The 27,809-nt window shown below is 51.2% G+C and overlaps 1 protein-coding gene and 1 pseudogene across 2 annotated transcripts; one reads left to right on the top strand and one right to left on the bottom strand.

Annotated features, from left to right (window-relative positions):
• Positions 1–2: 2 nt before the first annotated feature.
• On the top strand, positions 3–27,449 carry HAS3 (hyaluronan synthase 3). Of its 2 annotated transcripts, XM_025426656.3 has the most exons (5): positions 3–40; positions 15,742–15,844; positions 19,279–19,914; positions 23,185–23,286; positions 24,104–27,449. In XM_025426656.3, exons 3-5 carry the CDS (start codon positions 19,279–19,281, stop codon positions 25,025–25,027), a joined length of 1,662 nt encoding a protein of 553 aa, XP_025282441.1. In that variant the 5' UTR covers positions 3–40; positions 15,742–15,844; the 3' UTR covers positions 25,028–27,449. The 2 variants fall into 2 exon arrangements, with proteins under 2 accessions (XP_025282441.1, XP_025282442.1); XM_025426657.3 differs by lacking the exons at positions 3–40; positions 15,742–15,844 and adding an exon at positions 16,219–16,349.
• Positions 12,467–12,906, bottom strand: LOC112646545 (60S ribosomal protein L32-like; annotated as a pseudogene).
• Positions 27,450–27,809: the final 360 nt, after the last annotated feature.

The following is a 27,809-nucleotide window of genomic DNA, read 5'->3' as shown; positions in this document are numbered from 1 at the left end:
AAAAGAGAGTCAAGCTGGTTGAATCTTCCAGAGATGAAGGGTAAGCCCTGTGTTTGTCCTCCTGGGTCATTTTCTTAGCTCCCTCTGCTGCTACTATTTTCATTAAGTCGCCCTGATTATAGGACAGAAGAGCCACAAACACCTCAGATGAGAGAGTTCTCTGCTCCTTTAGGGAGGAATGGTAGACAATGGGTTAATGGAATGAGCACTGAAAAGTGTGTAGTATAATGGTAACCTGATGCTAAGTTTATTGAAATCCTATCATATATAGCACCATGGGCTCCTCTTTCTTTATAGTTTGGCCTCTGAATTTTGATTGCAGCTAAAAGAGAGGACAGAGGGGTGCCTCAGTGGCTCAGTTGGTTAAGCATCTGCCTTTGGCTCAGATCATGATCTCAGGGTCCTGGGATGGAGCCCTGTATCAGGCTCCATGCTCAGTGGGCAGTCTTCTCTCTCTGCCCCTCCTCCTCCTCGTTCTCTCTCTCTCTCTCTCTCTCTCTCTCTCATTCTCTCTCTCTCAAATAAATAAATAAATAAAGTCTTCTAAAAGAGAGAGAAAGAGGTCAAAAAATAGAAATAGGCTGACTGCCTCAGACAAGCCTTCCCTGTTGTCAACTCTTTTACAAGGCTAACACAGCTGCTTGACCAATCCTCAGCATTGCAGGGTTAGGTACAGAATTCTGTCTCCACTCTCTGGGGTAACCAGGCCTAGGGCAACAAAACACAATTTCCCAAAACTCACAGGTACCCAAAGGAGCTATGTACAAGCATGCCTATTTGCCAATTAACAACAGGATGTTTGTCTCTGGCCGGATTACAGATGTGGTTCTTAGCTTAGAACCTTTGTGGTGGGCATTCCTTCCAAGTGGCCTTCTTACAGACACCTATGGATCACAAGTTAGCTTAGTAAGCAAAGATTTAGCACAAAGGCAATTAGATGTTTTTAAGAAACATTATCATTTAGGTAGGGTAGCTAGATTTGTTTCCATTCTCCAAATCAAAATGTCTAGAAAATCAGGATCAGGGCTTTCAAATCAGAGAAGAATCTCCTTTGAATCAGCTGGATGTGCCCTAAAAGTTCTTGTTTCTTGGCCTTCCTTTTTTTTTTTTCTTGGCCTTCCTTTAACCAGACTCCATACAATATACTTCAGATCGTCAGATTGGATATATTAAATGATTGGGTTAACTTACAACTTCGTTTGCATTAAACACATCCCCTTCTGAAGATATGTCCTACTGGATCACCTTGATTAGACTGAGAAACTCTAGTCTCAAAACCTATTTTCTCTGGAGTACTTGGGTGGCCCTGTCAGTTGGGCCTTCAGCTCAAGTCATGATCCCAGGGTCCTAAGATCAAGCTCCATGTAGGGCACCCTGCTCATCAGGGAGTTTGCTTCTCCCTCTCCCTCTGCCCCTTCCCCTTGCTGGTGCTCACTCTCTTTTTAAAAAGATTTTACTTATTTATTTGAGAGAGGGGAAGAGCCAGTGCAACCGCTGGGCCACCGGGGCTGCCCAATTGCCAATTAATTTGAATTATTTGGCAAGTGGCTAATACCATCTGTTCTTTCTTGATTCTGATGGATTCCATTTAAGAGAGTAACTTTTTCTGACCTTATTACCAAATTCAAGGGAAAGACACTATAATGTAATCCTCCTAAATGTGACCAAAATATTAAAAGTTTCCAAATTTATATTTATAAGTATATTTTATTGTATATTTTTATACATTTATACACATATATGTATAATAATTTCTATCCATCCTTGGGAAAAAACATGAGAATTAAGAACTTCAGGATAAGGGCACCTGGCTGGCTCAGTCAGAGGAGCAATGACTCTTAATCTCAGGGTAATGAGTTTGAGCCCCATGTTGACTGTAGAGATTACTAAAAAAATAAGTAAACTTAAAGAAGTTAAGGATAATAAAAACACAAAACTTAAAAAAAAAAAAAAAAAGAAAGAGGCACGTGGCAGGCAGGTGGCAGGAACAATAGTGATGCCTCTGTCCCCAGGGCACATGAGGGTGTCTGGTTCCATGTAATCTGTAATAGCAATGTCCTTGCTTCTATCTCTGCCCTTCCTCCAGGCCACCGTCTCTCTGTTGCTCTTCCAGTCTGCTCCCTTATCTGTCACTGAACTTCCCGTGGCCTCTCACCTTTGGTCCCTTTCATTGACCAGCAGTCTGTCACCCAGACTCCCCTGGATCATCCACATGGTCCATTACTTGGCCTTATCCCACCTTCTCTCCCTTCTTTCCCTCCCTGGTTTCTTCCTCCTGTTTCCAGGCCAGCTGTCTACAGCTCCTTGACCTACAGAGGAAGGCCCTATAGCAAGAGACATGCAGGGGCCCAAAACCCTGGCTGCAGCCAAACTCCAGGTCTACTGCCTGAGCATCAACTGTTTTTGTTCAGGTGACATCCTGGACATTCTTTAGAGTCTCTGCCCTGTGGTTCTTCCTGGGCAAGTCCTCTGTTCCTTCCTTCTACAAGTCCTCTGTTACTTAATCAGAAATCTCCTGACCTTCACTTTGCTCCTTACCATCTCTCCACGCACATATGTGTCCGTACTTCCCAATACTTTCCTTTCTTCACCTCTCTCCTCCATTCCTTTACCTTTCCTGTAGTTCTGCTCACCCATAGGTATATAGGCCGAGGAGCCAGGGGGCTGGAGGTTAGCAAAGCAAATCACAGCATCAGTGACAGCCATTTATCGAGCACCTACAATGTACAGATGCTGTACCAGGCACAGAGAATGCAGCAGTGAGCAAAGCAGACTGAACCCCTACCCTCAGGGGCGGCTTACATTATAAGGGATGGAGAAGGGCAATAAATAAGATAAACAGTAAAGTAGACAGAAGGTCAAGTGAAGTTAAATGCTATGGAGAAAAATTAAGTCAGGAAAATGGATGCAGAGCTACTGAGGATGGGAGCTGTAGGCGTAGATCAGTTGCTTAGAGAAATCCCCCCCACCGCCTCAAGAAGTTGATATTTGAGTAAAGGTCAGAAGAAGATGAGGGAGTGACCATGAAGATATTTGAGGGAAGAGCATTCCGGACAGAGGGAATGGCAGGTGCATAGGCCCAGAGCTGAGAGCGTGTCTGGCAGGTTTGAGGACAGGCCAGAAGGCCGGTGTGGCTACAGCAGAGTGAGCGAGAGGAACAGGGACCTCTCCGAGCAAGGCAGGCAGCCATACACCTCTTTCTACCTGAAGCCCCCCTCAGCTTATTTTTGTAAAGTACTTTGAGACCAAATGGATGAATGCTGTAAAATGGGAAATGCATATAGCCCAAAGGAGTTTTGTACACAGTCTTTTTAAAAAAAAAAATTTATTTATTCATGAGAGACACAGAGAGGCAGAGACACAGGCAGGGGGAGAAGCAGGCTCTATGCAGGGAGCCCGATGTGGGCCTCGATTCCGGGACTCCGGGATCACACCCCAAGCCAAAGGCAGATGCTCAACCTCTGAGCCACCCAGGCGTCCCTGTACCCAGTTTTCTTTCTCTTGGTCAGGATGAAGGGAGAAGCCCCATCTCTTCCCCAACCCCTTCTCTGGGAAACAAATGTGTTGATCTGCCCTCATGAACCCCCGACCCTCACCCCCTGTCTGTGAGCTGGTGAGCAAATGGAGCCTTGCCTGCCACCTGCCTGTGATTCACAGGGCGCTTTGCTGTGGTGGATGGATGGCTAAGACATCTGAAAGCGGATCAGTTGGGAGGAATAAGTTGGAGGATGATTCATCTGACCTGTACAAAACCAGATTGGCTTCTGTAGTTTCTCTGCACGGAAATCCAGACTCTCAGCCAGAATGTCCATGGTCAGGGAGAGGGTGGGTGAGGGGAGCTGAGTGCCAGGTAGGCTGGGCGCCATGACCGCTCTTCCCTGACCAGGCCTGACCTGTGAGAGTCTGGCTGTGTCCTCCAGCAAGTTCTGCAGCCACAGACATTCTGCAGTCACATGCAGCCGGCTCACTGCACTGCGCACGTCTGCCTTGCATGCACCACTCAGCTTGGAACTGAGATGCTGCTGGGGGCTGGGGAGCTGTCTTCTAGGGAACCTGCTGTGGCACTCTTCCCTGCTGGCAGGGCTCACGGCTGCCTGCTGGCAAGAGAGGAGGGAGTGTAGACCCCCCGCCGTCAGCCCTGGAAGCGGCTGTGCCTACTTACTTGAAGGGTCATCCACTTTGTCCCTCTCATCAGTTCTCCCTACTGCCTCAGGAGCTCTGTACCGCCAGGAGGGCTCAGGGACTGTCCTCACTGCCCACGAACCTCTGTCATCCCTGCTGGGCAGAGAATAGGGAGATCAGTTGCTCTGTGTTCCCTTTCGTTTGGAAAGTCATTTCTGCATCCACAACCTTGTCTGATTCTCCCAACAACCTGGTAGTACAGGGAGGTGAGCTATTGTTATCTTCCTTTGGTGGGATGTGGCCCCAAGTCTCCTGGGTCTCAGGCGGACTCTTGAACATCTGTTAAATACCATATACCCTCTCTCCCGCCAGCCCCCCCCCCCAAATGAGTATAGAGCACAGTTTGGGAAGAAAACTCAGGGGTTCATATATCCAGGTGAGCCTCAGCACGTGTGTCCCATGAAGATAGAGTTTGATTTCCGCTGACATGCTGAGGGACACCTGCCACGACCCCTGTGCTTGCCCTGTGCCACCTCTGAGGATGCTGAGCAGTGATAGAGCCCTCAAGTAAGGCTACCTGGCTGCTTCTGTGTGTGTGTGTGTGTGTGTGTGTGTGTGTGTGTGTGTGTTCTGACTACATATGTCACATAAACTCTTACAAAATTTAATGCATATGTAACAAAAAAAGAAAAATATCCACAATTTCACCTCCACTCCTACCCCAGGATTATCACTGGCATTTTTGTGTATGCCCCTTCAGATCTTTCTTACCTTCACACTTTTCTCAAATGAATACGTACATGTATTACTGCTTCCAAAAATCCAAATAGGATTGAACCATAAATAGTGTCCCACATATTTTTTTCTTAATTATATATCTCGGAGACACTCTCCTGTTCGTGCTCACAGCTCCCTCTCCTTTGCGATGGGCCATGTCTTCTGTGGTATAGGTGAGCTACAGCTGGTTTAAGTATTTGTTTCTTGATGGTCCATTGAGTTGTTTATAATTTCCAATGGTTCTTTGGGGATTCTCAACATAACTCTATGCATACTGAAGTGTTTCTATAGGATAGGTCCCAAGAGGTCTAAATATTGGATCACGGTGTTTTGAACATTTTTACTTTTTTTTAAGATGTTGTTTTTAAGTAATCCCTAAACTTAACGTGGGACTTGAACTCACAACCCCAAGATCAAGAATCACATGCTCTGTTGACTGAGCCAGCCAGCCACCCAGCTATGAACATTTTTAAGCGTTAGTATCAAAATGTCCACCAAAAAGTGTGTGCTGATCTACATTCCCGTACCCTCAGTTGACATTGCTTCAATACCCATGAAATAGAGGTTGAGCCTTCACCAGCAAAATGTTGACACCTTTCTCTCAAAATAATTCAAGGACTGGGCAATCTCCAGGGGCTGGAGTTCTCCATATACCAAAACCACCAATGAGGGTGCAATAACACACTTTGGAAGTACACTCACCAGCTTATTAGTACTCATCCTGGAGAGAAATCCTGAGCCCGAGCAGGTCTACCAGAAAGGATTCTTACCAGGGACACCTGGCTGGCTCAGCCAGTAAAGCACATGCCTCTCGTTCTAGAGGTTGGGTGTACAACCTACTAAAAGACAAAAACAATTTTTATCAGACTCTCAGTTCTGAGACTGTGCCCTGGGTATTAGGGTATACCCTCTCAAGAGGTTTGGAGTGTCCCTAGGATAAGGACCATGGTTCCCAAACCAGACTCAGGACATAGAGCCTGATGGCCCCTCAAAATATCAAGTTCATCTTATAACACCCAGAGTCAATGATGCTGTAGCTCTACATCATTGAACATAATACTTAACACTATAAAGAGCTTATTGTACTCTTCTGTGTGTTTGAGGTCTATACATCCAGTACATCCTCCCACTTGGCCTGTGAGGTAGGTATTATTATTATCCCTGTTTTACAGATGAGAAAAGTGAGGTGCCCAAGAGGCTAATTATTTGTTGCAGATTACATACCTGTGATAAGTAGCTAAACCAGTATTTGGACCCAGGCAGTCTGGCTCCCAAAACTAGACTTGTAACCACTGTGCTTTGCTTTGCTACCTAATAGTGTATTTCCAAATAGTGAGAAGGTGGGGGAAGGGTGTTCTTAATATAAGTGAGGCCAGGAAAGTGGTCCCTGCTTGTTTTAAGGGGACCACCTATGTCAAGTTACAGGACACTACTACTCCAAGTAGTGTCCTCAGACACCAAAACCCAGCCTCAGAACTTGTTTGATGTCTTGTGTTTAACCTCGTTGTCTGCCCAGCAGCTAGAGATGAGATCTGCTAAAACTCGCCAGCCCTCCTGCTCTTACACCTTAACAGCTTTCATAAATCGCTTATTTAAAGGCTTGTTCTTCACTCTGGGGATGACACCCAAGACTGCCTTCCTGAGAGCAGAGGAGGCAGAGAGCCATGTTGTGAGTGTGTGCAACACAGAAAATGTAGAAAGTCTTCCCGTACAATCCAATCAGAGCCAGGAAATGTCCCCTTTGAAGATTGGCTGTTGTTTTGGTTTGGTTTTTTTAGCCTTTCATCTCCTGGAAGCAGGGTTCTGGTTCTCAGATTTCATTTTCAGAATGATTACTATGGATCATTTTAAACGGTTATCTATTGCACCTATATTTCTTGCTATTAGTCATTGATAGCTCTATCCCATACCATCCCTTGAGAGAAAAACGAGACTGGAATTAACAGCCCTCTTTTGCAGAAGGGAAAAATAAGGTCCAGAGATGAAAGGTTTTGCAAACGAAAAAAGACAGAAGAAGAGGAGGTGTGAGTGCTCAAGGGCAGAGAAACTTGTTCCTCTATTCACTAGTTCTGAGGCTTAGCCAGTGAGCCAGCACCATCCTCCACCCCAGAGCAGCTGCGGGTGAGAGCAGTGGGTGTCAGCAGAGGGCAGTTTGCAGGGAGCTGCCGAGTTGCAGGAGCGCCCTCTCTGCTGGGGAACCGGGAAAAGCGGCGGGGCCTTTAAGTAGTTTATTAAATGATGTAAGATTTAATCTTCGCTGTCTGCCTTGGAGCTGAAGCCTGCTCAGAACGGTGCCTGGGTGGGGCTTTTCTGATGTGCAGTCCTGGTCATCACACGTCAAGGTAGCCTGGTGCTGCGGAGAACAAAACCACCTGCTCCACACTTCCAGAGTCTCTAGAACTTGAACAAATGTCTCTGTCCTCTCCCACCCCAACGTATAACACACACCTTTATCAGACCACGCACCACTTTCAAAACTTCAAATCCTATGGTGACCGTATTAATCCTAGGGACGGGCCAACCTGAAATTAGGCTGTCTTCACTGAAAGAATGGTAGTACTGATGCTTCAGAGAGCTGGGGGTGGGGTGGGGTGAGTTCCCCTCCCCAGCCCAAACTTCCCCCCAAAACTTTGAGCATCAGAGTTGGAGGCTCTTGCATCAGCCACATGGGTATTTCTCCATGACCAACGCCAAGACCAAGGGAGAGAGATGGTCATGGGGACTCCATGCACCACCAAAAGAGAGCAGCTTGGACCTGTTACCCTAACCTACCCTTGGAGTAGGAAAAGCCCCCAAAATGCAGAAGTTCTTTTGTTTATAAACTGAAAGCTAATCCAAGTCAGGTTTTGGCAGCTCTGTCCTTCCATTGACAAGGGCTGGCTAGTTTCCCCTACCCCCAGTTCTCCTAGAAAAGGCAGGCAGTACCTTTGCCAACAAAAAAACTGTCAATCCAATTCCAGGTATATTGCAGAGATGTAGGGACTGATCCTGCCCATCTGGTCCTGTTCTCCTCTGTGTTTCTCCCTGGCTCTCCCTCTTAATTTCCAGTTCAAATCAGTGCCCTTTCTCCTTTTCCTTTTTTACTTCTGGCTTATTAGCTCATTAGCTCATTGTTCATTTTTTAAGATCAGTTCATTCAAACAGGTGTGGCAGAGGAAAATGGAAGACACTTCTATACCCTGGAGCTCATCTCCAGGATTGGCTGGCTCTCCGCTGTCCTGGTGCCAGAAATGCACTTGCAAATCTCAGCTGAGGAGAATCCTTAGGATCTGTTCTCAACCTTGGATATATAATAGAATCACCTAGGGAATTAAAAAAAAAAAATCAAGCCTAGGGCTCACCCCCAGTGATTTTAATTGATCTGGGATAGGGTCCAGGCATTAGTGTTTTTTAAAAAGCTCCAAGGTTTTAAAAGTCTAATGTGCAGCAGCCAGATGCCAAAACCACTACTGCATTAGTTTACCCAGTGAGAAAAGAGTGTGTGTGTGTGTGTGTGTGTGTGTGTGTTTAGGGAGGGTTCTTAGCAAAAAAAAAAAAAAAAAAAAAATCTGATAGTAGGCCATACTTCATGGGGGAAAGTCCTTCCCCACAAAGGAATTGATGCATACTGCCCCCACTCTTGGCTCTTCTCTAATTGCTTTTATGGAGGATCCAGCTTTGGGCTTCCTCTGTGACAGTGACTAATGATGTATTTCATCAAGAAAGAGGGGACACCTGGGTGGTTCAGTGCTTGAGCGGCTGCCTTTGGCCCAGGGCGTGATCCTGGAGTCCCGGGATCGAGTCCCACATCAGGCTCCCTGCATGGAGCCTGCTTCTCCCTCTGCCTGTGTCTCTGCCTCTCTCTGTGTGTGTCTCTCATGAATAAATAAATAAAGTCTTTAAAAAGAAAGAGGACATTAAAAAAATAAAATTAATTTAAAAAAGAAAGAGGACATAAAGCAGAAGTGCCAGCACATTTAAATACATTGACGTTGTAGATGTTATTGTAACAAGAGCCAAATGAATTTGGAACAAGGTTACCTTAAGCTATCTGTTCCCCTCCTGCTGATACAGCAGCTGGGACACTAGGATGGTAGACTGGGATTGTGTTCTACTAAAGTCCGGAAAGCAGATGTGTGCTTGTCCAATGAGCAAGAATGCATGTGTCCACTTTGGGTATAGTGAATTATGTGCACATGTGGGTGTAGACAGGCAGGTGGGTACTTGCTTGAGGGGTAGTTTACAATACCCAGAGGAGAACCCCCTCCCTGGGGCTTCCTCCAGCCTCCATGCGATGGTGCTGACATTGTCATTCTTGGATATACTTTTTTTTTTTTTTTTTTTTCAGTAAAAGCATTCTCTCAGAATGCTCATATGTGCACCTCCCTCCCTTACCCAGGATCCCCATGGTCCTGGATGAGGGCATGTATGGGAGCTGACACCAGCTGGGATGTGCCAAGGGCTATGTTGCCAGGAGGAGGACTTCTTTCACTCAAAGGTGCTGGATGAGGTAGCACAGCTATGCATACTCCCTCCTTCTCTGCTAAATTCTCTCAAAGGATCAGTGAGAAGGATTTAAACAAAGCAAATTACTCAAGTTTTGACTACTACTAATCCTATCTATATCCTGGCCCTCCCAACTTGAGTGCTTTTTTTTTTTTCACACCCAGTGTGGGGCTCGAACTCACAACACCAAGATCAAGAGTTAGGGAGGGGTGCCTGGGTGGCTCAGTTGGCTAAGGTCCACCTTCGGCCCAGATCATGATCCTAGGGTCCTGGAATGGAGCCCCACATCAGGCTCTCTGCTCAGCGGGGAGTCTGCTTCTCCCTCTGCCCTTCCCTCAGTCCTTCCCCCTGCTCATGGGCTTGTGCTCCCCGATTGCTCTCAAATAAATATGTGCTACTGGCTGAGCCAGCCAGATGCCCCTTTACTGCTTTCTTTGTAAAGGGTTTCCAAACCCTTTTCACCTGAACTCATGTATGATATAGACTGTACCCCCACCTAGCCCCAGCTTAGAAGGAAATTCTATAAATTCAGGATTTATATCATTTAAAAATACCTTTTTGTTACCAAATTATTATACTTATTAATAGAAAATTTGGAGACTACCGAGAAAAAAGCAAAGAGAGAAAAATCTATTGTTCCACTACCCAAACCTGATCCTAATATCTGGGTGAACTTCCCTCTTGCCTTTTAATTTATAGGACTTAAAAGAAGACAAGAATGTAAATGTATTCATTCATACAAAACAATTTTGTATCCTGCCTTTTTTTACTTAACGTTGCACGATAAGCATTTGGGTATATTCCTATGTTCTTTTCATGAACATAATTTCTAGTAGCTGTACAATATCCTAACAAGAAGGAGATTATGGTTGAAAATCACCTTTATATATTTTTTTTTTTTCTGCATTCACCTAAAAGAGGAGAGAAAGGGAAAATGGCTGGGAAGAGCTTTTGCTGCTCAGGATTCCAAGGAAAGCATCTCCAGATCTGGTTTGATATTCGGTTATCGTTCTGGTGTGCCCTCCTAATCCTGACCTTCAAGCCAGCATAAAAGAACCTGGCCCCTTGGTCGGGGCTGACTGCTTTGCCGCCAGCAGAGCAGAGGCCCCTTAATTTGAAATGAAAACGATTTTCCCATCCCAGGAGAGAGAGACAGAGAGAGAGAGAGAGAGAGAGAGAGGCTGGAGTTAAAATCCCCCATTGTAGCTGCAGGACAGAAGAGTCCTTACACCTGCTTCTTCAAACATAGCACCTAGGAAGGGTACTGATTACAGAGTACTTGGCGTAAGAGGGGCAAGCCATGAAAGGTAACTTTGTCGGCTGGTAGCCGCCAGGCTGTAGCCAAGGCACACGGTTTCCACTTTGAATTATGTATTAACCGGTTGCAGATGAAGCTGCCTTGAGGAGGACGCCCCGTTTAGTCAGCTGGGGGACATAACCTGCTATTCGGTGGAGGCCAGTTTAAATTCACCTTGATTAGCTTCAAGAGCTTTGGGTTGTGGTCAGCCCAGGGAAGTTGCTGGGACGGAGCCTGGGGGTGGCCTGGCTGCCGGCCCCTTGCTGTTGCTGCTGCGGGGGAGCACTGCAGCGGGAGGTCGGCGTGGGGGGCGCCTGCAGGGGGGGGCGCACTCACCGGGAGGCCAGGCCAGGCAGCAGGGGGTCAGGGCTTCCAGCCCCAGCCCAGGGAGGTGGAGTGCCTGCCTCCCCTGCTGCATGGTGTGGGCGCGCTTCACAGGTCTGAAAATCACAGGAAGGCGAAATCTTTGTGGAACCGTCAGCTGCAGGGACCCCAGACCCTCCAAAGTTGGAGAATGGCCCTCTCAACCCTCCAGGCCGCAGACGCCCTTCTCTTGATTGTTCCTCCGCTTGGACCCTCACTTGTGCCCAAGCGAGTGACACCACCTGCCTTCGGCTCCACTTCCTGAGGCCAGGGCAGCGCCAACCATGGGGGCACGACCCCCCCACCCCATGCCCCGCACCACTTTGCTCTGGTTATGGGCTTGTTAACAGGCCCCTACACCTGTTCCCGTGCCTGACCACCCCTCACCGCCGACCCAAACCATAGCTCAGCTGTCCCCAGACAATACTTGTAACTTATTCCCACCTTGCTTGGACTTCTTCAATCGTTCCCCATCATTACCAGATGAAATCCAAACTCCTTATTCGGTCATTCAAGGCTTCCAGAATGCCCTCAGCATCCTCTCCCTAAGTTGCTAAAATTCATCAAGCACTCCTTTTTTTTTTTTTTTTTAAGATTTTACTTATTCATGAGAGGCAGAGGCATAGACGGAGAAGCAGATGCTCCTGGGGGACCCCCATGTGGGATTCAATCCTACGACCCCCAGGATCAAGACCTGAGCCAAAGGCAGACGCTCACAGCTGAGCCACCCAGGTGTCCCTCGTCAGGTGCTCCTTATAGCAGGTACCGTTGGAAGTGCTGCAGTGTAAATATTTTTTAAGATTTTAGTTTGTTTAAGTGATCCCTACACCCAACTTGGGGGTCCACCCACCCGGCGCAGAGATCAAGAGTCACATGCTCCACCGACAGAGCCAGCCACCCCGTCACTGTAAGTTTCTAGTTTCATCCAGGCCTCTCTTCGTCATTCTTCAAACACACCTCATCCACTCCTCTACCTACTCTTTGTTTTGTTTTGTTTTTCATTTTAAAGATTGATTGATTTATTTGAGAGAAAGAGTGTATGTGTGTGTGTTAGTTGGGGGAGGGGCAGAGAGAGAATCTCAAGCAAACTCCTCTCTGAGCACAGAGCCCAATTTTGGGTTCTCTGTGTGGGGCTTGATCTCACGATGCCGGGGAGATCAGGACCTGAGCCGAAACCAGGAGTCGGGCGCTCAACTGACTGAGCCACCCAGGCATCCTGACCTGCTCTTGTTCTTAAGCTCTTCTTCCCACCTAGAATGTTCTTGTCTTTCTACTTAGCCTAAGTTCTCCATGAAATTCTGCTCAGCCCATTCCAGCTCACAGAGCTCTCTTTCCTAAAATCCTCAAACTCTTCTAGTTGGATTCTCTCATCAGCATCTAATTGTTTTTGTAGTTTTATGGTTTTATTAACACAAATATGACACGCACATAAGCTGTCTATTCATTTTCTTCGCTACGCAGCCTGGCACTGGGATTAGTGACTCTGATGGCCAGCTGGGCTGCTCTTTCCACAATGGCTTTGCGGTTCTTGGAGGATACATTGTGAGCAATCTCTGCACAATAAGATTTGTTGCACGTCAGCAGCACTTCAAGCTCCTTGACGTTGTGGACCAGGAACTTCCGGAAGCCACTGGGCAGCATGTGCTTTGTTTTCTTGTTGCTCCCGTAACCAATGTTGGGCATCAAGATCTGGCCCTTGAATCTTCTGCGTACCCTATTGTCAATGCCTCTGGGTTTCCGCCAGTTGCGCTTAATTTTGACATATCGGTCTGACTGTGCCGGATGAACTTCTTGGTCCCCTTTTTAGCGATCTTGGGGTTCACCAGAGGTCTGAGGGCAGCCATGATGCCCAGCAACCGATGGCTGCCACCTCCGCCTCAGCATCTAATTATAAAGTGCCTTGAATGGTGACAACTTTTCAAGTGTATCGGTCTTCAAAATGGATAACTGTCCAGGTGGCAGGGACCAGCCTGAGACTTCTTGGCGCCAAAGCATCATCCCCTTCTCAGAGCTGGTCTTCAGCATCTGTTAAATGAATGTTGAAACGCAGCACGCATTTTCTACTACTGAGCAGGAATAGGGAGGCTTATCCTCCGGAACCCATGTAAGAGCCAATTCAGCAACATCTGAATTCACATTTTTAAGTGGGTATGGGATTAGTCCTATTCTTAAATCCCCAGTGGTAAGCAGAGATAAGCGTGAGCTTTATTGTATCAGCCCCTTAAAGATTCCCCTTCCCTCCTCCCCTTGAAGAGATGAATGCAAATAGGGCACCGCAAACTGGATGTTAATTACGGGCAAATCCTCCCTGGCATGGGCTCCCTACAAAGGTAAGGACTCTCCTTGCTGCCTGATAACATAGGGTCGCTGGCCCTGCAGATCAGAAAAAGAGAATTGGCTTCTGGGGGAAGCCGTCAGGGGGCCAACCCAGTTGGTATGGGCAGAGCATTTACTGTTCTCATGACGTTGCATCGAGGCTTGCTGTTCATTTCGGAGTTTTTAATTGACTAGCCCACCACCTATAGAACTCCCTGGAGCCAACTGAGTGAGGTAGGCGATAAGCCCATGGGACAAAGCCTTAGAAATTAACTAGGCATGAGACGATCCTAGAACGGCCCCGGGAAAACTTGCTCCCAGAGAAGTCATGCTGCTGGTGTGTCGAGGGCACACGGGATCTTTCCAAACAGGCTGCTCCATCCTTCAGCTTCTAAACACGTCACTTACAGGCGGCTGGTTGGCTGTGTATGACTCACAGACACATTTTGCCTGGCCTGTAGACTGTTCTTTTTTTTGTTTTTTCAATATTTGAATTAGTTGCCAATACTTAAAAATTAGGAGATTTCATATAAAAATCTGTATTTCTTGGGCACCTGGGCAGCTCAGTTGGTTAAGTATATGACTTGACTTTGGCTCTAGGTCATGATCCCCGGGTCCTGGGACCAAACTCCTCATTGTCCAGCTCCCTGCTCAGTGGGGAGTCGGCTTTCTCCCCTTCCCTCTGCCCCTCCCCATGCCCCAGAGCACTTGCACTGTCTCTCAAATAAATAAATAAATAAATAAATAAATAAATAAATAAATAAATAAATCTTTTTAAAAAATCTGGATTTCTGATTTATCTTGACAACACAGCACCTGTGCCATTCTTCCAGGGACATCTTCAAATGGGACGTTCACTCCCACCAGGCTGATTCACTCATTTTTGTCCCCATTTGGCCCCTGCTTGTTTTCCCTGATCTAAAATGTTGCAGATTGCAAATTCGGGTAGGAGGTAGGGTCGGATAGCTCTTCCAGTGTCGGGCAACTCCAGGCTCTGTAAAGATGCCCCTAGATGTGGAGAGATGGCCCAGGGCTCTAGGGAGTCCATAAAGGTTTTGAGACAAGGCATTCTTCATTGACACTGATCTTGAATTTCCAGTCACCGAGCATCGCATCCTGGAGGAATGAGCTTGTAGAATCCAGAACACTGGCAAACAGATGCCCTGCTCTGGTTGAGGATGACTGGAGCTAACTTTCACTGAGCACCTGCTCTCAGCCAGTCTCTTCAATTCTTGTAACAACCCTGTCAAATACTCAGTCCCATTTCTGGGAGGAAGACTGACTATGAGGTTAGTGCCACACAGCTGGTGTCAGAACTGACTCCGAAGCATTCCTCTCAACCAAAGACTTCTCTCTCCACCTGTGCATTATTAGCTCTTCTTAGGGCCTCAAGTTCAAAACATATTCTCATTGTAGAGCCAATGCTGGTTTTTAAAAACACACACACAAAAAAGGACGCCTGGGCGGCTCAGCGGTTGGGCGGCTCAGCGGTTGAGCGTCTGCCTTCAGCTCAGGGCGTGATCCTGGGGTCCTGGGATTGAGTCCCCACATCAGGCTCCCTGAGTGGAGCCTGCTCCTCTTTCTGTGTCTCTCCTGAATAAATAAACAAAATCTTTTAAAAATGCATTAAAAAACACACAGAAAAGAATACTTAAATCGTGTAGCATATCAGTGATGATTTTTCTAAAGGCAACGTGTGAAATGATTTGATTTCTGTAATGCAAGGTGGGAATGGGTGGAGTAGAGTCTTTCCCCGGGGTCTTTGTTTGCCTGGGGGACCCAGCAGTGAACTCTGTGGCCTAGAGTGACTGAGCCTGGCCCGGCAAGTCCCAGAGCCCCTAAGATTTCTGAGAGGCAACTCGAGTTCCTATAAATTTGTTGCAGCTTGGGAAGAAGTGATGGAAATTACCTCAGGTGTGTTCGGAGGACATGTAAATTCATTTTTTACTAGTCTTTAATTATATCTCTTCAAGGTTTTCCCAGATTTAGAAATCGGGTTCCAATTCAACTGGTTCTAACTTCTTCTGCTTACAACTCCCCACCTTTCCCTTGGACCCCATCCAAGTCCAGCACCAGCTTTTAGGGACCTGGAAACCACTGGCTATAAGGTCAGTTGGGAATTCAGAAGGAGGTTATGGATGTCGGAAAAAAAGGTGCAAAAAAAAAAGGGGAGGAGGAATGGGTTTTGGCTTTAAGACACCGGAACTTCCAAGGTTCCTGCAAAACCATTTGGAGCTTTTGCAAACCCTTAAAGTCATCAGCGCCCCACTGCGGAATCCAAAGCTAAGCCTGTCACAATTGTTAACACCTTCTTTGAACAGTCTTTTTGTATTTGACAATTATACTCTTCTGCGCTTTTTTTTTTTTTTTTTTGCCGGCAGGAAGGTTCTGCTGTCTCGGTTTTAGGGAGCACCCTCTACAGCGAACAGCCCTCCGCGTGCCGCAGTCTGGGGGAGCTTCCCACCGCCGCGGCCGTTTTGCAGAGTGAGTAGATTTCGGGGTCTGAAAGCCGGGCGCGGGGGGGCTGCGGAACGGCGAGTCAACCGCTCCGGAAGCCCCGGGGTCACCCCGAAAGTTAGGGCCGCTTCGGGTTCCGCGGGAGCACCGCGACGTCCCCCCGGCGGCGGCCGGCCGAGCCCCACCTGCCGGCGCAGGGCCCGCACCCGGAGCCGCGTGCACGCGGCCGCCCCGTCCGCCGAGCGCCCGCCGCGTGCGGCTCCCTCCGACCGGCCAGCCGGGGTGCTCCTGGCGGCCCTCGGGGGCGGGGGGCCCTCCCGCTCTTCCCAACTTTCCGGGCCCCGGGGCCGGAGGAGGGCGCCTCCCCGGCGGGGGCGCGCCCGCTACTTAAGGCGGTCGGCGGGGCGGGCGCTCGCCAGTCGGGGCGCGGCGGGGCGCGGGGCGCGGGGCGCGGCGGCGGCGGCGGCGCGGGAGGAGGGGCATGGAGCGGCCGCGGGCCTGCTGAGCTCCGGAGCGCGGCGGCGGCGGCACGGTGAGCGCGGGCCCGGCCAGCCGGCCACGGCCAGGGGCGCGCCGCGCGGGGGCTGCGGGGCTGCGGGGCTGCGGGGCTCCCGGGGGCCGCGCGTCGCGGCCGCGGCGCCGGGCGGGCGGGGGGCGGCGGGGGGCTGCGGGGGGCTGCGGGGTCCCCGGCTCCCGGCCGCCGTGCCCGCAGCCCCCTCCCCGCTGACCCCTCCTCCCTTTCTTCCCGCAGCCTCTCCTCCCTTCCTCCCTCGCGGCGTGTTTTGTGAGCGGATTAGGGGGCGGCCGGCGGTGCGGGGCGCCAGGCTGGGCCGACCCCCTCCCCCGCCCGGGGCGCGCACCTGTCGGCCCCAGATGCGGGCGCCGGGCCCTGCGGGTGTGCGGCCCGGCCTCGCTGCGCGGCCGGCTGGGGGGGGGCGGCCGGAGCCCCCGCCCCGCGCGCAAGTTTGCGTCCCGCCGCGTGCGGGGCTCCAAGCGGGGCACACCTGTCAGCTGCAGAGGCTGCCCGCTGGCGGCCCCGCAAAGTTTCGGGCGAGGGCTGGCGGCGTGCGTCCCCGGCTGGGGGTGCCCCGCCCGTCACCCGAGGGAGGCGCCTTAGGGGGCGCCCCAGCCCAGTGCCCTTGAAGCCGGGGCGCCCCGGCCTGCGGGGACCGAGCCGGCGGGGAGAGGGGGCGTCGGCTCGCGGGCAGGGCGCCTCTGCGGGGCCGCGGCGGCTCCCGGCGGCTCCCGGCGGCTCCCGGGGTCCGTGCCCGGCGGGGCGGGGGCGCCGGGGTCGGGCGTCCCACGCGGGTGCGCGGCGGGGGTCCTGCGGCGGGGAGGAGGGGCCGGCGACACGGGCTGCGCCTTTGTCTGCGCGCTCACCGTGCCAAGGTAGCGGGGCCCGGGAGCCGAGCGCGCGCGGCCCGGCGGGTCCCCGCCGTGTTCCGGTCCTTCCCGCGGAGTCGTGGGAAACCGGCACGTGGGTGTGGCCGGCGCCGCCTTTGCCGGAGGCGAGGCGAGGCGCGGGCGCGGGCGAGAAGCCTGGCGAGTGCCTTCCGGGCTGCGAGGACCTGGCGGGCACCGCCTCCGGCGCTGCACCGAGGCGGGCTCCGCCCGGGCCTCTCGGGGCGCAGGTGGGCAGCGGAGGCCGGCGGAGCCCCCGCGGCACAGGTCTAGAGGGGGCGGGGCGGGGGCGCCCCCGGAGGGGGTGAGGGCCCGGGGCCCCTGGGCCGCAGGCACATGGGGGGGCTACCAGGGACGGCGGGGAGCCCTGCGGAGGAAGCAAGCTCCCAGGAAGGGGGCAGAGCGCCTGGAGGCCCAGCTTCCCGAGGAGGCGAGGCTGCCAGCAGCACCCTCCGGACCCGGGGACCCGGCTGGTGCCTGACCCTCCGACTTGGGCGGTGACTGCGTGGTCCTCACCCGCTCTGTGGCAGGGGGGGGGGGGGGGGGGGCGGGACGGGCACTGCTCCCCTGGCAAGAAGGTGCATTTGTGTTGGAGTGGGGCTTAGGGGCCGCTTCCAGTAAGACCTGGAGTGGGAGCAAGCTGGGAAGCGGACCCCGTTGTCTGTAGAGGGTGGGTGGGTGGGGTTGGAAATGGGATTCTCCAGATGGGGCAGGTGGCAAAGAGAGGAGGTGGGGGAGAAGGCCTGGGTCAGAGGGGAGCGGGGAGCTGTCCTCATCAGCTCCTCCCCTCCTCCCGAATCAGCCTTCCTACTTGGGGGTCCTTCAGGGCAGGAAATGCTTCTAATTTCAGGGAAATTATTTGCCTGAGACCTAGGAGCAAGAAACCATTAGAATCACCCCCCCACCCCCAGGAGGACACCGAGTCTCCCCAACAACTCGGGCAAGGTCAGGCAGCCGAGGTGGGAGAGCCGTGTCTCGTGGAGCACAGGTCTTCTGGTGCTAAGCTCTTTTCATTAAAACACAGATGTTCCCAGCAGGGCCGGTGCTGGGAGCCCTGACTTAGTGCAGATGAAACCCGCACGCAGCATTCCCAGGAGGGGCAGGGGTGGCGAAGCACCGAGGTGCCCTGCGGGCACTAGGACCGAGTGGATGGGGCTTCTCGGGCACCCCCCTCCCGGGCTGCTGCAGTGGTGGCTGCAGTTCCTCCAGCACCCGGCCTGCTGGCTTTCCAGGAGAGCTGTCCACACCCCGGCTGTCATTTCCTCTTTTTTTTCCCTGTCTGCTTTTCCCAGTTGCTTTCCCTTTCTTTCCTGCCTCTCAAGGAAATGAGAAAAAGGTGAGAAAGCCGAGAACACAGGGAAACTTTCTCTTACTGCTTTTGCTGTTTCAAGACAGAGAAATTACACCCCCCACACACACACCATCTCCTTACGTTTCCTGCGGTTTCTCATCTTTTATTCCCCCACTTTCTTCGTGGGCCTCATTGGTGGCCGTGCTTTACTCCCCTTCCTTCTGTGCAGCGCCCTAGCGGGTACAGGGCAAGGGGACGCTCTTGGCCCCTGGCTGCCTCCCGGGTCCTCCTCCTCTCTCCCCTCCCCTGCCCCTCCATGTGCTCAGAGCTGCCTCGGGCCTCAGGCTCACCCCTACTGAAGCTTGTCTAAAAGAGCTTTGGGTTTAGGCAGATCTGGGACCGCCATCCACCAGGTGGGGATCACGTAGCTCTTTCTGGCTTTGGTTTGTCTGACGATAATAAATGCTACTCAAAATGCTTGACCTGTGTAACCCACTTAATCCTCAAAGATGCTACAAGGTTAGGGCTGCAGTTCACGTTTCCCACGTGAATTAACTAAGGGGCAGAACATAGTCACACAGATAGTAGGTGGCAGAGCTGGGATTTGAACCCCAACAGTCTGGCTTCTGAGTCTCCAAACAGTCCTTGTCACGCTTGGTCACTGGCAGCGGTTTCTATCAGTGGGTCATGCCCCCTCCCCAACCTCCCCACCCCCGCCTGAAAATGCTGCCTCCTGCCTGACTCCACACCTCCCTCCTCCCCCCACCAGATGCCGGTGCAGCTGACGACAGCCCTGCGTGTGGTGGGCACCAGCCTGTTTGCCCTGGCAGTGCTGGGTGGCATCCTGGCAGCTTATGTGACAGGCTACCAGTTCATTCACACGGAAAAGCACTACCTGTCCTTTGGCCTGTACGGTGCCATCCTGGGCCTGCACCTGCTCATCCAGAGCCTGTTTGCCTTCCTGGAGCACCGGCGGATGCGGCGGGCAGGCCGGCCACTGAAACTACCGGCCCCATCGCGGCGCTCGGTGGCCCTCTGCATCGCTGCATACCAGGAGGACCCTGACTATCTGCGCAAGTGCCTGCGCTCAGCCCAGCGCATCGCCTTCCCCGACCTCAAGGTGGTCATGGTGGTGGATGGCAATCGCCAGGAGGATGCCTACATGCTGGACATCTTCCACGAGGTGCTAGGTGGCACTGAGCAAGCTGGCTTCTTTGTGTGGCGCAGCAACTTCCATGAGGCGGGGGAGGGTGAGACGGAGGCCAGCCTGCAGGAGGGCATGGACCGTGTGCGGGATGTGGTGCGAACCAGCACCTTTTCATGCATCATGCAGAAGTGGGGAGGGAAGCGAGAGGTCATGTACACGGCTTTCAAGGCTCTTGGCGATTCAGTGGACTACATCCAGGTAAGGGTGCCTTTACCAGGGACGCGTAGACGGGTGGATGTGTCCCGCCAGCTGGACATACCATGCAGGAATTTGGGGTCCAGTCTTGTGTATATCTTTCTCTGAACTTCAGAAGGCAGCAAGGCAACTGCTGCTCTGAACAGCAGTCCCGGGGTTAGAAAGACCTGGGATGGATCCTGGCTCTTCTGTGACTTAGCTCTGTGACTTTGGGCAGGTCCCTGGTATGATATCCCAATACTCCTGAGAGCTAACAGGTGTGTGGCATTTAATTCGTACCACACACCAATGTAGTTGTTTTATACATATTAGTTTATGTATTTATTTGACAGAGCGCGAGAGCACAAGCAGGGGAAGTGGCAGGCACAGGGAGAGGGAGCTGCCCAGAGCCGGGAGCCTGATGTGGGGCTCGATCCCAGGACTCTGGGATCGTGACCTGAGCCAAAGGCAGACACTCAACCGACTGAGCCACCCCAGGCACCGCCCATATTAGTTCTTTTAATCCTCAAAATATTCCTAGAGGATAAGTCCTGTTATTATTTCCTCCTAGGTGACCTGAAGCACTGAGAGGTAAAGTAACTGGCCTCCTGTCACACAGCAGTAAGGTGCAGAGATAGGGTGTGAGCCTAGGCGGTCTGTCCGCGGCCTGCCCGGACCCACTGTGCTGTACTGCCTCACCATTGGTAACATGGGGATAAGCTTCTCCATGAGGAGGTGTGGTGAAGAGCAAAAGAAATCCTGCTCCAAAGCACCCAACCATTGTTTTAGTTATGGGCCAGAGGGCTCTACTCTACCCAGTGTCAAATTTGTGTCTGTGAGGTAGAGAAACACCTCAGTGACTCCTCCCCCAGCTTAGTTCTGCAGCAGTCTTGGCAGGACCAGGACCCTGAACAGGTCTGCCCAGCTTTAAGTCAAAAAGGTCATTGACACCAGGCTGGAAATTTTATGAGGTTGACACAGTTAACATAGTTCCCAATTTTCAAAGAACAAAACCTAGAAATAACTGATTAAAAGCTCACTTACTTCAGTACCAAGGAGAAACTGTACACAGAACCCCAGATTTTTTTTTTTAGATTTAAAAAAAAATTATTTATTCATGAGACACACAGAGAGAGAGAAAGGCAGAGAGAGAAGCAGGCCCCATGCAGGGAGCCCGACGTGGGACTCGATCCCGGGTCTCTAGGATCACACCCTGGGCCAAAGGCAGGTGCTAAACCGCTGGGCTACCCAGGGATCCCCAGAACCCCAGATCTCTGGTCACGCATCCACACCGTCCATTTCTCTCTGCACATGCCAGAGGGTTTTACCTACCACTTGCATGAAGAGCGGCTATTGTCGTAGCCCACCTGTGTACCAGCTCAGTCTGGCTGAGAGCACGTGGGGGATGCCAATGTTGAAATGTTCTGTGCCCACCTCCAAGTGGCTTGCCACAGACGTTGTAGTTGGCTTTTTTGAGAGTTGCATCCTCAAACGAAAGGGTACGTTGACCTTTTTCTGCCTTCCTAGGCCCAAGGACCTCCTCAGCCTTGTAGGGAGGGATGTTGAGGCATTTGATGCCACAGCTCATCTAAGGTCAAGAAACCTCTAAAGCTTTCCTGGACACTTGGAAGGCACGGGAAAAGCCCTTGAGCCCCTGGCACATGCTCAAGCCACAGGGACTTTGTCTTCTCCTTTAAAGCACAGAATTCCCCACAACTTGCCACACATCTTCCTTTACCGATCATTTCCTGTGTCTTCCTTCTGGTGGATCAGCAAATAGGCTCACACACCTGAGCCAGCCTTCCTTGTTACGGCTCCGGGCTGGCTCACTGCCTGCGGCAGCCTGGGCTTCAGTCACGTTTGGTGGATTTCCGCCTGTCTCCAACTGCCCTGCGGTGGGTGTGTCGCTCCCTCTGAGGGAGACGGCCCTGCTTCAGCCAGTGGGGAAACCCGGGCAGCCACAGAGCTCTAAGTTCCCTACCCCTGCTGTGTTCGAAAGACATTCCTGGAATGAAGGAAGCTAAGCGGCATGAAGAATGGGTTAGGGTCAGGTCAGAAGTAGCCCTGAGACTGGCAGCACCGGACAGCCTGGCCCGTAAGCTGAAGAGGCTCTCCAGGGCCCTTCTCCCAAGGTGTGTTGGTGGGCAGGTAGGAGGGAACAGGTGTGATGGATCCCCCTCAATCTTTTGCTGCTTGTTTATGGCCACCAGGTCTCTCAGCATGGCGAGAGAAAATCTGGCAGGGTTGAGGTGTGGGGGGGCAGCCCCCTACCTGCAAGCATTAGCAACTCTAGTAAAAGGATTTTAGGCTTTTGCAGAGCAAGGTTTAGGCTCATCTGCGGGTACTGTTCTTTGCTCTGTTGTTCTGCCAGTGGTTATCTGGGTTTTCTGTATCACCTCTGTTACTTTCTAGAAACCAGACCAGTCAGCCACCAGGGTAAGTGTTCATAGTTAAGGTTCAACCAATAATGGAGCCACCTGTTAGAATCAGACCATGAAGCTCCCTAGGGAAGGCGGGCAAGTGAGCAGGATTTGATCGAGGCTCTGGCTGGAGGTGGCTATTGCCAGCCTCCGTGCTCATCCAGAGTAAATCCAAGTAAATCTTGGTCTAAGAAAAAAAAAAAAAAAAAAAAAAATCTTGGTCTAAGGTCCCAGAGGCCAGCTCCTGCTGCCGAGTAGAATCCAGATGAGAGCAGCTCTTAGACCTACTTAGAGACTTGGCTAAAGGAGCACAGAAGGGGGGAGTCACCTGGGGGAGGGGAGGTAGCCTGTGCTGGGGTAGACTCATCCTCCAGGTTGTCCGAGAGACCAGAGGCGGAAACTGGGAAGCCCACGTTAATCTAGCAGAGCACTTCAGGCAGTAGTCCCGGGCAAGTCAGTTCTTGGCCTCCTGTGGAGCATCTGCCACGGGGTCTAGCCACTGTACCTGACCTCTGATTTCAGCGGGTACCACCTTTCCCCCCAGGGACTCCAGGGAAACGTGTTGAGGCCATTTTTGTGGAGCCTGGCTCTACAGGGGCTAAGAACTTGCTGGGTGCTAAGCATTTCTCCCTTTCTAGGCCTGACACCGAATCTCCAAGGTTTCGCTCTCAGCCCAGTGGCTGTTAAGCCTCGTCTCTAAACTCTTTTCCTTACTTTTTGTTATTTACCTTACCTTTTCTATTTAGCACAGACCTCTTTGCTAGTGTCTGGAAGTGAATCCTATGAAAGGTGGTCGTGTCCCAGAAGCAGTGAGCAGCGTGTGGTGTACAAAGGCCCAAGGTCAAAGTAGGCTGACCATGCACTCCCTCTACAGGTTTGTGACTCTGACACTGTGCTGGATCCAGCCTGCACCATTGAGATGCTTCGAGTCCTGGAGGAGGACCCCCAAGTAGGGGGAGTTGGAGGAGATGTCCAAGTAAGAAATAACCAGGGATTCCTGGGGGTGGGTCGGGGGTGGGGCCTAGACTCTTTCTGCCTCCTAATCCAATGGATATACCTGGGAAATAAGCATCTTGACTAGTATTTTGGAGGGGTGTATGTGTGTGCATGCGTGCGCGCGCTGGGGTGAGGGGTTCTTCTTTGATAGTTTTCACTAGTATCAAAGTACTCACCTGCTACCCAATCCCTTTTCTGGGCTTTTTCAACCTGAGGAAAGAGAAAATCACTAAACAGGTATACAGTAGACGGCCCATGCTGCTGGGAGGGGCTCAGTATTCTGAGACTACTGATCACAGAGGGTGCTTCTTTTTGGGGTGGTGGTGCAGCAAGCACCTCCAAAGCTGGATGCTTGAAAAACACTTGCTCTTAAGGAAGCTGCACGGGATGGTAAGAATGAAGCAATATGGCAAGATTAAGGGGCCAGATCTTCTTCCAGTGGGTACCGCTGCTAACACATCAGGTCTTCCTGAGAAGCGTTCCAACTGCAGAAGGGTAAGGATAGATGGCTGGGGTGATGCTGTGCATCCTTCTTAAGCTCTCTCTACCACCACCACAGGTTGTTTGTGGAGCTCGAAGGTGGCTTTTGCTGCTAGACCTTCCCTAGGACAGTCAGTGCAGACGACAGTGAGGTGCTGGGGAGAGGGACTGGTTTTCCAGCTCTGGCCAGGTTAGGACTGACAGGAATTTGAGCAATGGGCTACAGAACTCAGGGTAAGGAGGCCTCACGCCCTCGCATGACTCCTGGGACTCCAGTCCTCAGGTGAGGAGGTCCAGCATCTCCGATTCCCTTGCAGATCCTCAACAAGTATGACTCGTGGATCTCCTTCCTGAGCAGTGTGCGGTACTGGATGGCCTTCAATGTGGAGCGGGCCTGCCAGTCCTACTTTGGCTGTGTGCAGTGTATTAGTGGGCCTCTGGGCATGTACCGCAACAGCCTCCTCCAGCAATTCCTGGAGGACTGGTACCATCAGAAGTTCCTAGGCAGCAAGTGCAGCTTTGGAGATGACCGCCACCTCACCAACCGAGTCCTGAGCCTCGGCTACCGGACTAAGTATACAGCACGCTCCAAGTGCCTCACAGAGACTCCCACCAAGTATCTCCGGTGGCTCAACCAGCAGACCCGCTGGAGCAAGTCTTACTTCCGAGAGTGGCTCTACAACTCTCTGTGGTTCCACAAGCACCACCTCTGGATGACCTACGAATCGGTGGTCACAGGTTTCTTCCCCTTCTTCCTCATTGCCACGGTCATACAGCTTTTCTACCGAGGCCGCATCTGGAATATTCTCCTCTTCCTGCTGACGGTGCAGCTGGTGGGCATCATCAAGGCTACCTATGCCTGCTTCCTTCGGGGCAACGCAGAAATGATCTTCATGTCCCTCTATTCCCTTCTCTATATGTCCAGTCTCCTGCCAGCCAAGATATTTGCCATCGCTACCATCAATAAGTCTGGCTGGGGCACTTCTGGCCGAAAAACCATCGTGGTGAACTTCATTGGCCTCATCCCTGTGTCCATCTGGGTGGCAGTCCTTCTAGGGGGGCTGGCCTATACAGCTTATTGCCAGGATCTGTTCAGTGAGACAGAGTTAGCCTTCCTGGTGTCTGGGGCCATCCTGTACGGCTGCTACTGGGTGGCCCTCCTCATGTTGTATCTGGCCATAATCGCCCGGCGATGTGGGAAGAAGCCAGAGCAGTATAGCTTAGCTTTTGCTGAGGTGTGACATGGCCCCCAAGCAGAGTGGGAAAAGTGCAATGGGCAAGGGAGGGAAGGGGAATGGAAGAGAAAAGATGGGGTGGGAGGGAGGAGGGAGTCCTGTTTTTGTTTCTTAATGGTCCAAAGGACAAGTCTGAAGTGCAAAGAACAGTGACTGTACTTATATGGTCTAGGGCAGTTCTGCTATCAGAGGCAACACCAATTCCAGCTCGGGGCAGAGACTTGTTTTCATGCCGCCCATCTGCTTGCCTCTGCATGCATGGTGGCCTCTGGGAAAGATTCCACTTCCTCCCCCAGGATCCAAAGGGAACCCAGAAGTGTGCTAAACCAGTAAGTTCCAATCAGTGGCAACTTCTGATAGGTAAGTGACAGCCTGTGGGGAGGGGTTCTCTTAGACCATCTGAACACAATCAGAGATGGTGGGAGAACTTCCGAGAGATCTGGACCAGTTAGTAATGTGTCCCCCACCCCCACCCCCAAATCTAGCTATCAATGCAATAAGATTGTGCCTGAGATACAAAGGCCCAGAAGCCTGATCTTTGGGCATCAGAAAACAGGGTCCAGGAATGGTGCTTTTTTATGTGACATACTCCATTCCACATCTCAACATCCCAAGGATGAGCCAAACTAGCAGGGAGTTAGCACTGAACTGCTTTTAAGTGTATGTGTATATATATATATATGTTAAAAAATTAGTTTGCCAGCAGGAGCAAAGATGGGTGGTGGTGCTAAAGGCCATGGGCTATCTGGAAGCCTTGGGCCGAATGTATCTCACCTGGAAACTGTCCAACATCTAGATGCGCCTGTCTGTGATCTCTGCTGGGGAGAGGAAATGTTTCGGTCATCTACCAGGAAGATTAAACCCCAACACACACAGAAAGGAAGTGAGGGCTCAGGTACTTCACCATGTATACCCCTGAATTCCTCTCTCACACTGCTCTGAATCTAAGACCGCCTCCTCCTCTTCTTCGAGGTGATGCAGTCACCTCTTCCACTCTTTCTCATTAGGTAAGTTTTGCAAGGTGCAACTGAGGCAGAGCCTGGGCTCTCCTAGGCCCCTCTGCAGTAGGCAACCCTGCCCTCATCAGGTGAGGGGACAATGATTAGGAGCCTCTGACCAAATTAACCACAATCTTGGAACTGCTCGGACAGATTCCTTAGCAGCTGGCTAAGGGTGCAGGACTTGCAGGCTACAGTTCTTGACAATCATCGCCAATGAAAAGTTTTTCAAGGTTCCCTACGTGAAGCCTCACATCCAATCTGGTCAGCTTTGAGACCACCCATTCTCAGCAGCTTCTCCAGGGAATTCTTACAGCCAAGTTATGGATAGTCATTATCGCACCTGCTTGCTACTTTGCAGAAAACAAACTCAGAGATGGAACTGGTTCCTAAATCCTAAGGTTCTTCCTTTCTCACTAATGCCCCTTGAAGCTTTGATTTTTCTTCTGCTTTGGGGGGGGCGGTGAGGAAAAGGCATTTTTCTAGAGATTTACAATCGAGACTATTCTCAGCTCATGGGTTTGAACCCTGGGATCTTGACTAAGCCTTTGATTTGGGGGTTGCTTACTTGCACGTGTGCCTGTTCTCTCTCCAAATGCCCATTCTCAGCAGGGCCTGCTAACCCCTCAGAACCAGCACTAAGGGAGACCGTGGTTGAGGGGGCAAGCCTCTAGTGTGCCCAGGTGCTTCCTGCCAAGGAACAAAGTGTGCTCTGAGCCAGACTGGCAAACCCTGGTGCTTTCTCCCATCTCCCATGAACACGAGGGTTTTCCAGGCGCAGCCAACACTGCTGCATCACACAGACCTCAAGCTTCTGATAAGACCGCTGGTTGGTGCTGGGCCCAACCCATGAAGGTTGGGAAGAGGCAGCAGGCATTTGTTAAAGGCAGCTGTTCCAGGCTCTTCCGTGTTTTTGCTGGCCAAATAAAGTATTTTGAGCACCACAATAGAGGAAAACCGGTCAGCCAAATGCAGAGCTCAGACTTCACTAAGGGCTTTTCTTCAGCTTTTACTTGAACGTTAACATAGAATAGATACCTGGATGGAGAACTCCTGGTTGTCCTACTGCCCGCTCTGCCTTGCACTGTGGTTATCAACTTTGCTGACATCAAATGTAGGCAGGTACAAGTAGTAGGCTCACAACGTTTGACCTCGACTGGTTTTTCTAAGTTATTTTGTACATTTTTCAGCAGCGAAACCAAACTGGGTCTTCAGCTTTATCCCCATTTCTTATACGGGAAGAGCCTTTATACAACTGGACACATTTTGGTTTTTCCTCATTGAGAATTTTAACCCTTTTGTATTCTTTCTACAATAATTTGTAAACATATTTATTTTTACTTTTTTTTTTTTTTTTTTTTTTTTACTTTTCAGGCTGAATATTTTATACTGCACTTATTTGTCAAAATAAAGATTCTCACATAATGCTGGTTATCTCTTAAAATGCTTCCTCCTTGTACTTAAGCTGGGTTTATTCTAGTTTCAAGAGAGGTCCTTGGGCTAGAAACAATTTTGTCATGATAGCTGGCAATGGGATGCCTGGGTGGCTCAGTGATTGAGCATCTGCCTTTGGCTCAGGTCATGATCCTGGGGTCCTGGGATTGAGCCCCATATCAGGCTCTCTGCAGGGAGCCTGCCTCTCCCTCTACCTATGCCCCTCTGTGTGTCTCATGAATTAAAAAAAAATCTTTAAAAAAATAGTTGGTAGTGGAAGTCCAACAGGGTAAGTGGTCACAGCTGCCTCTGGACCTAGGGAATACAGCAGGCCCACCTTGTTGATGTGCACACCT

This window comes from Canis lupus, chromosome 5 (assembly GCF_003254725.2).
Source record: "Canis lupus dingo isolate Sandy chromosome 5, ASM325472v2, whole genome shotgun sequence".
In the NCBI taxonomy this organism is placed as follows: domain Eukaryota; kingdom Metazoa; phylum Chordata; class Mammalia; order Carnivora; family Canidae; genus Canis; species Canis lupus.
The sequence above is the reverse complement of the archived record's forward strand: the minus strand, read 5'-3'. Positions and strand labels throughout refer to the sequence as shown.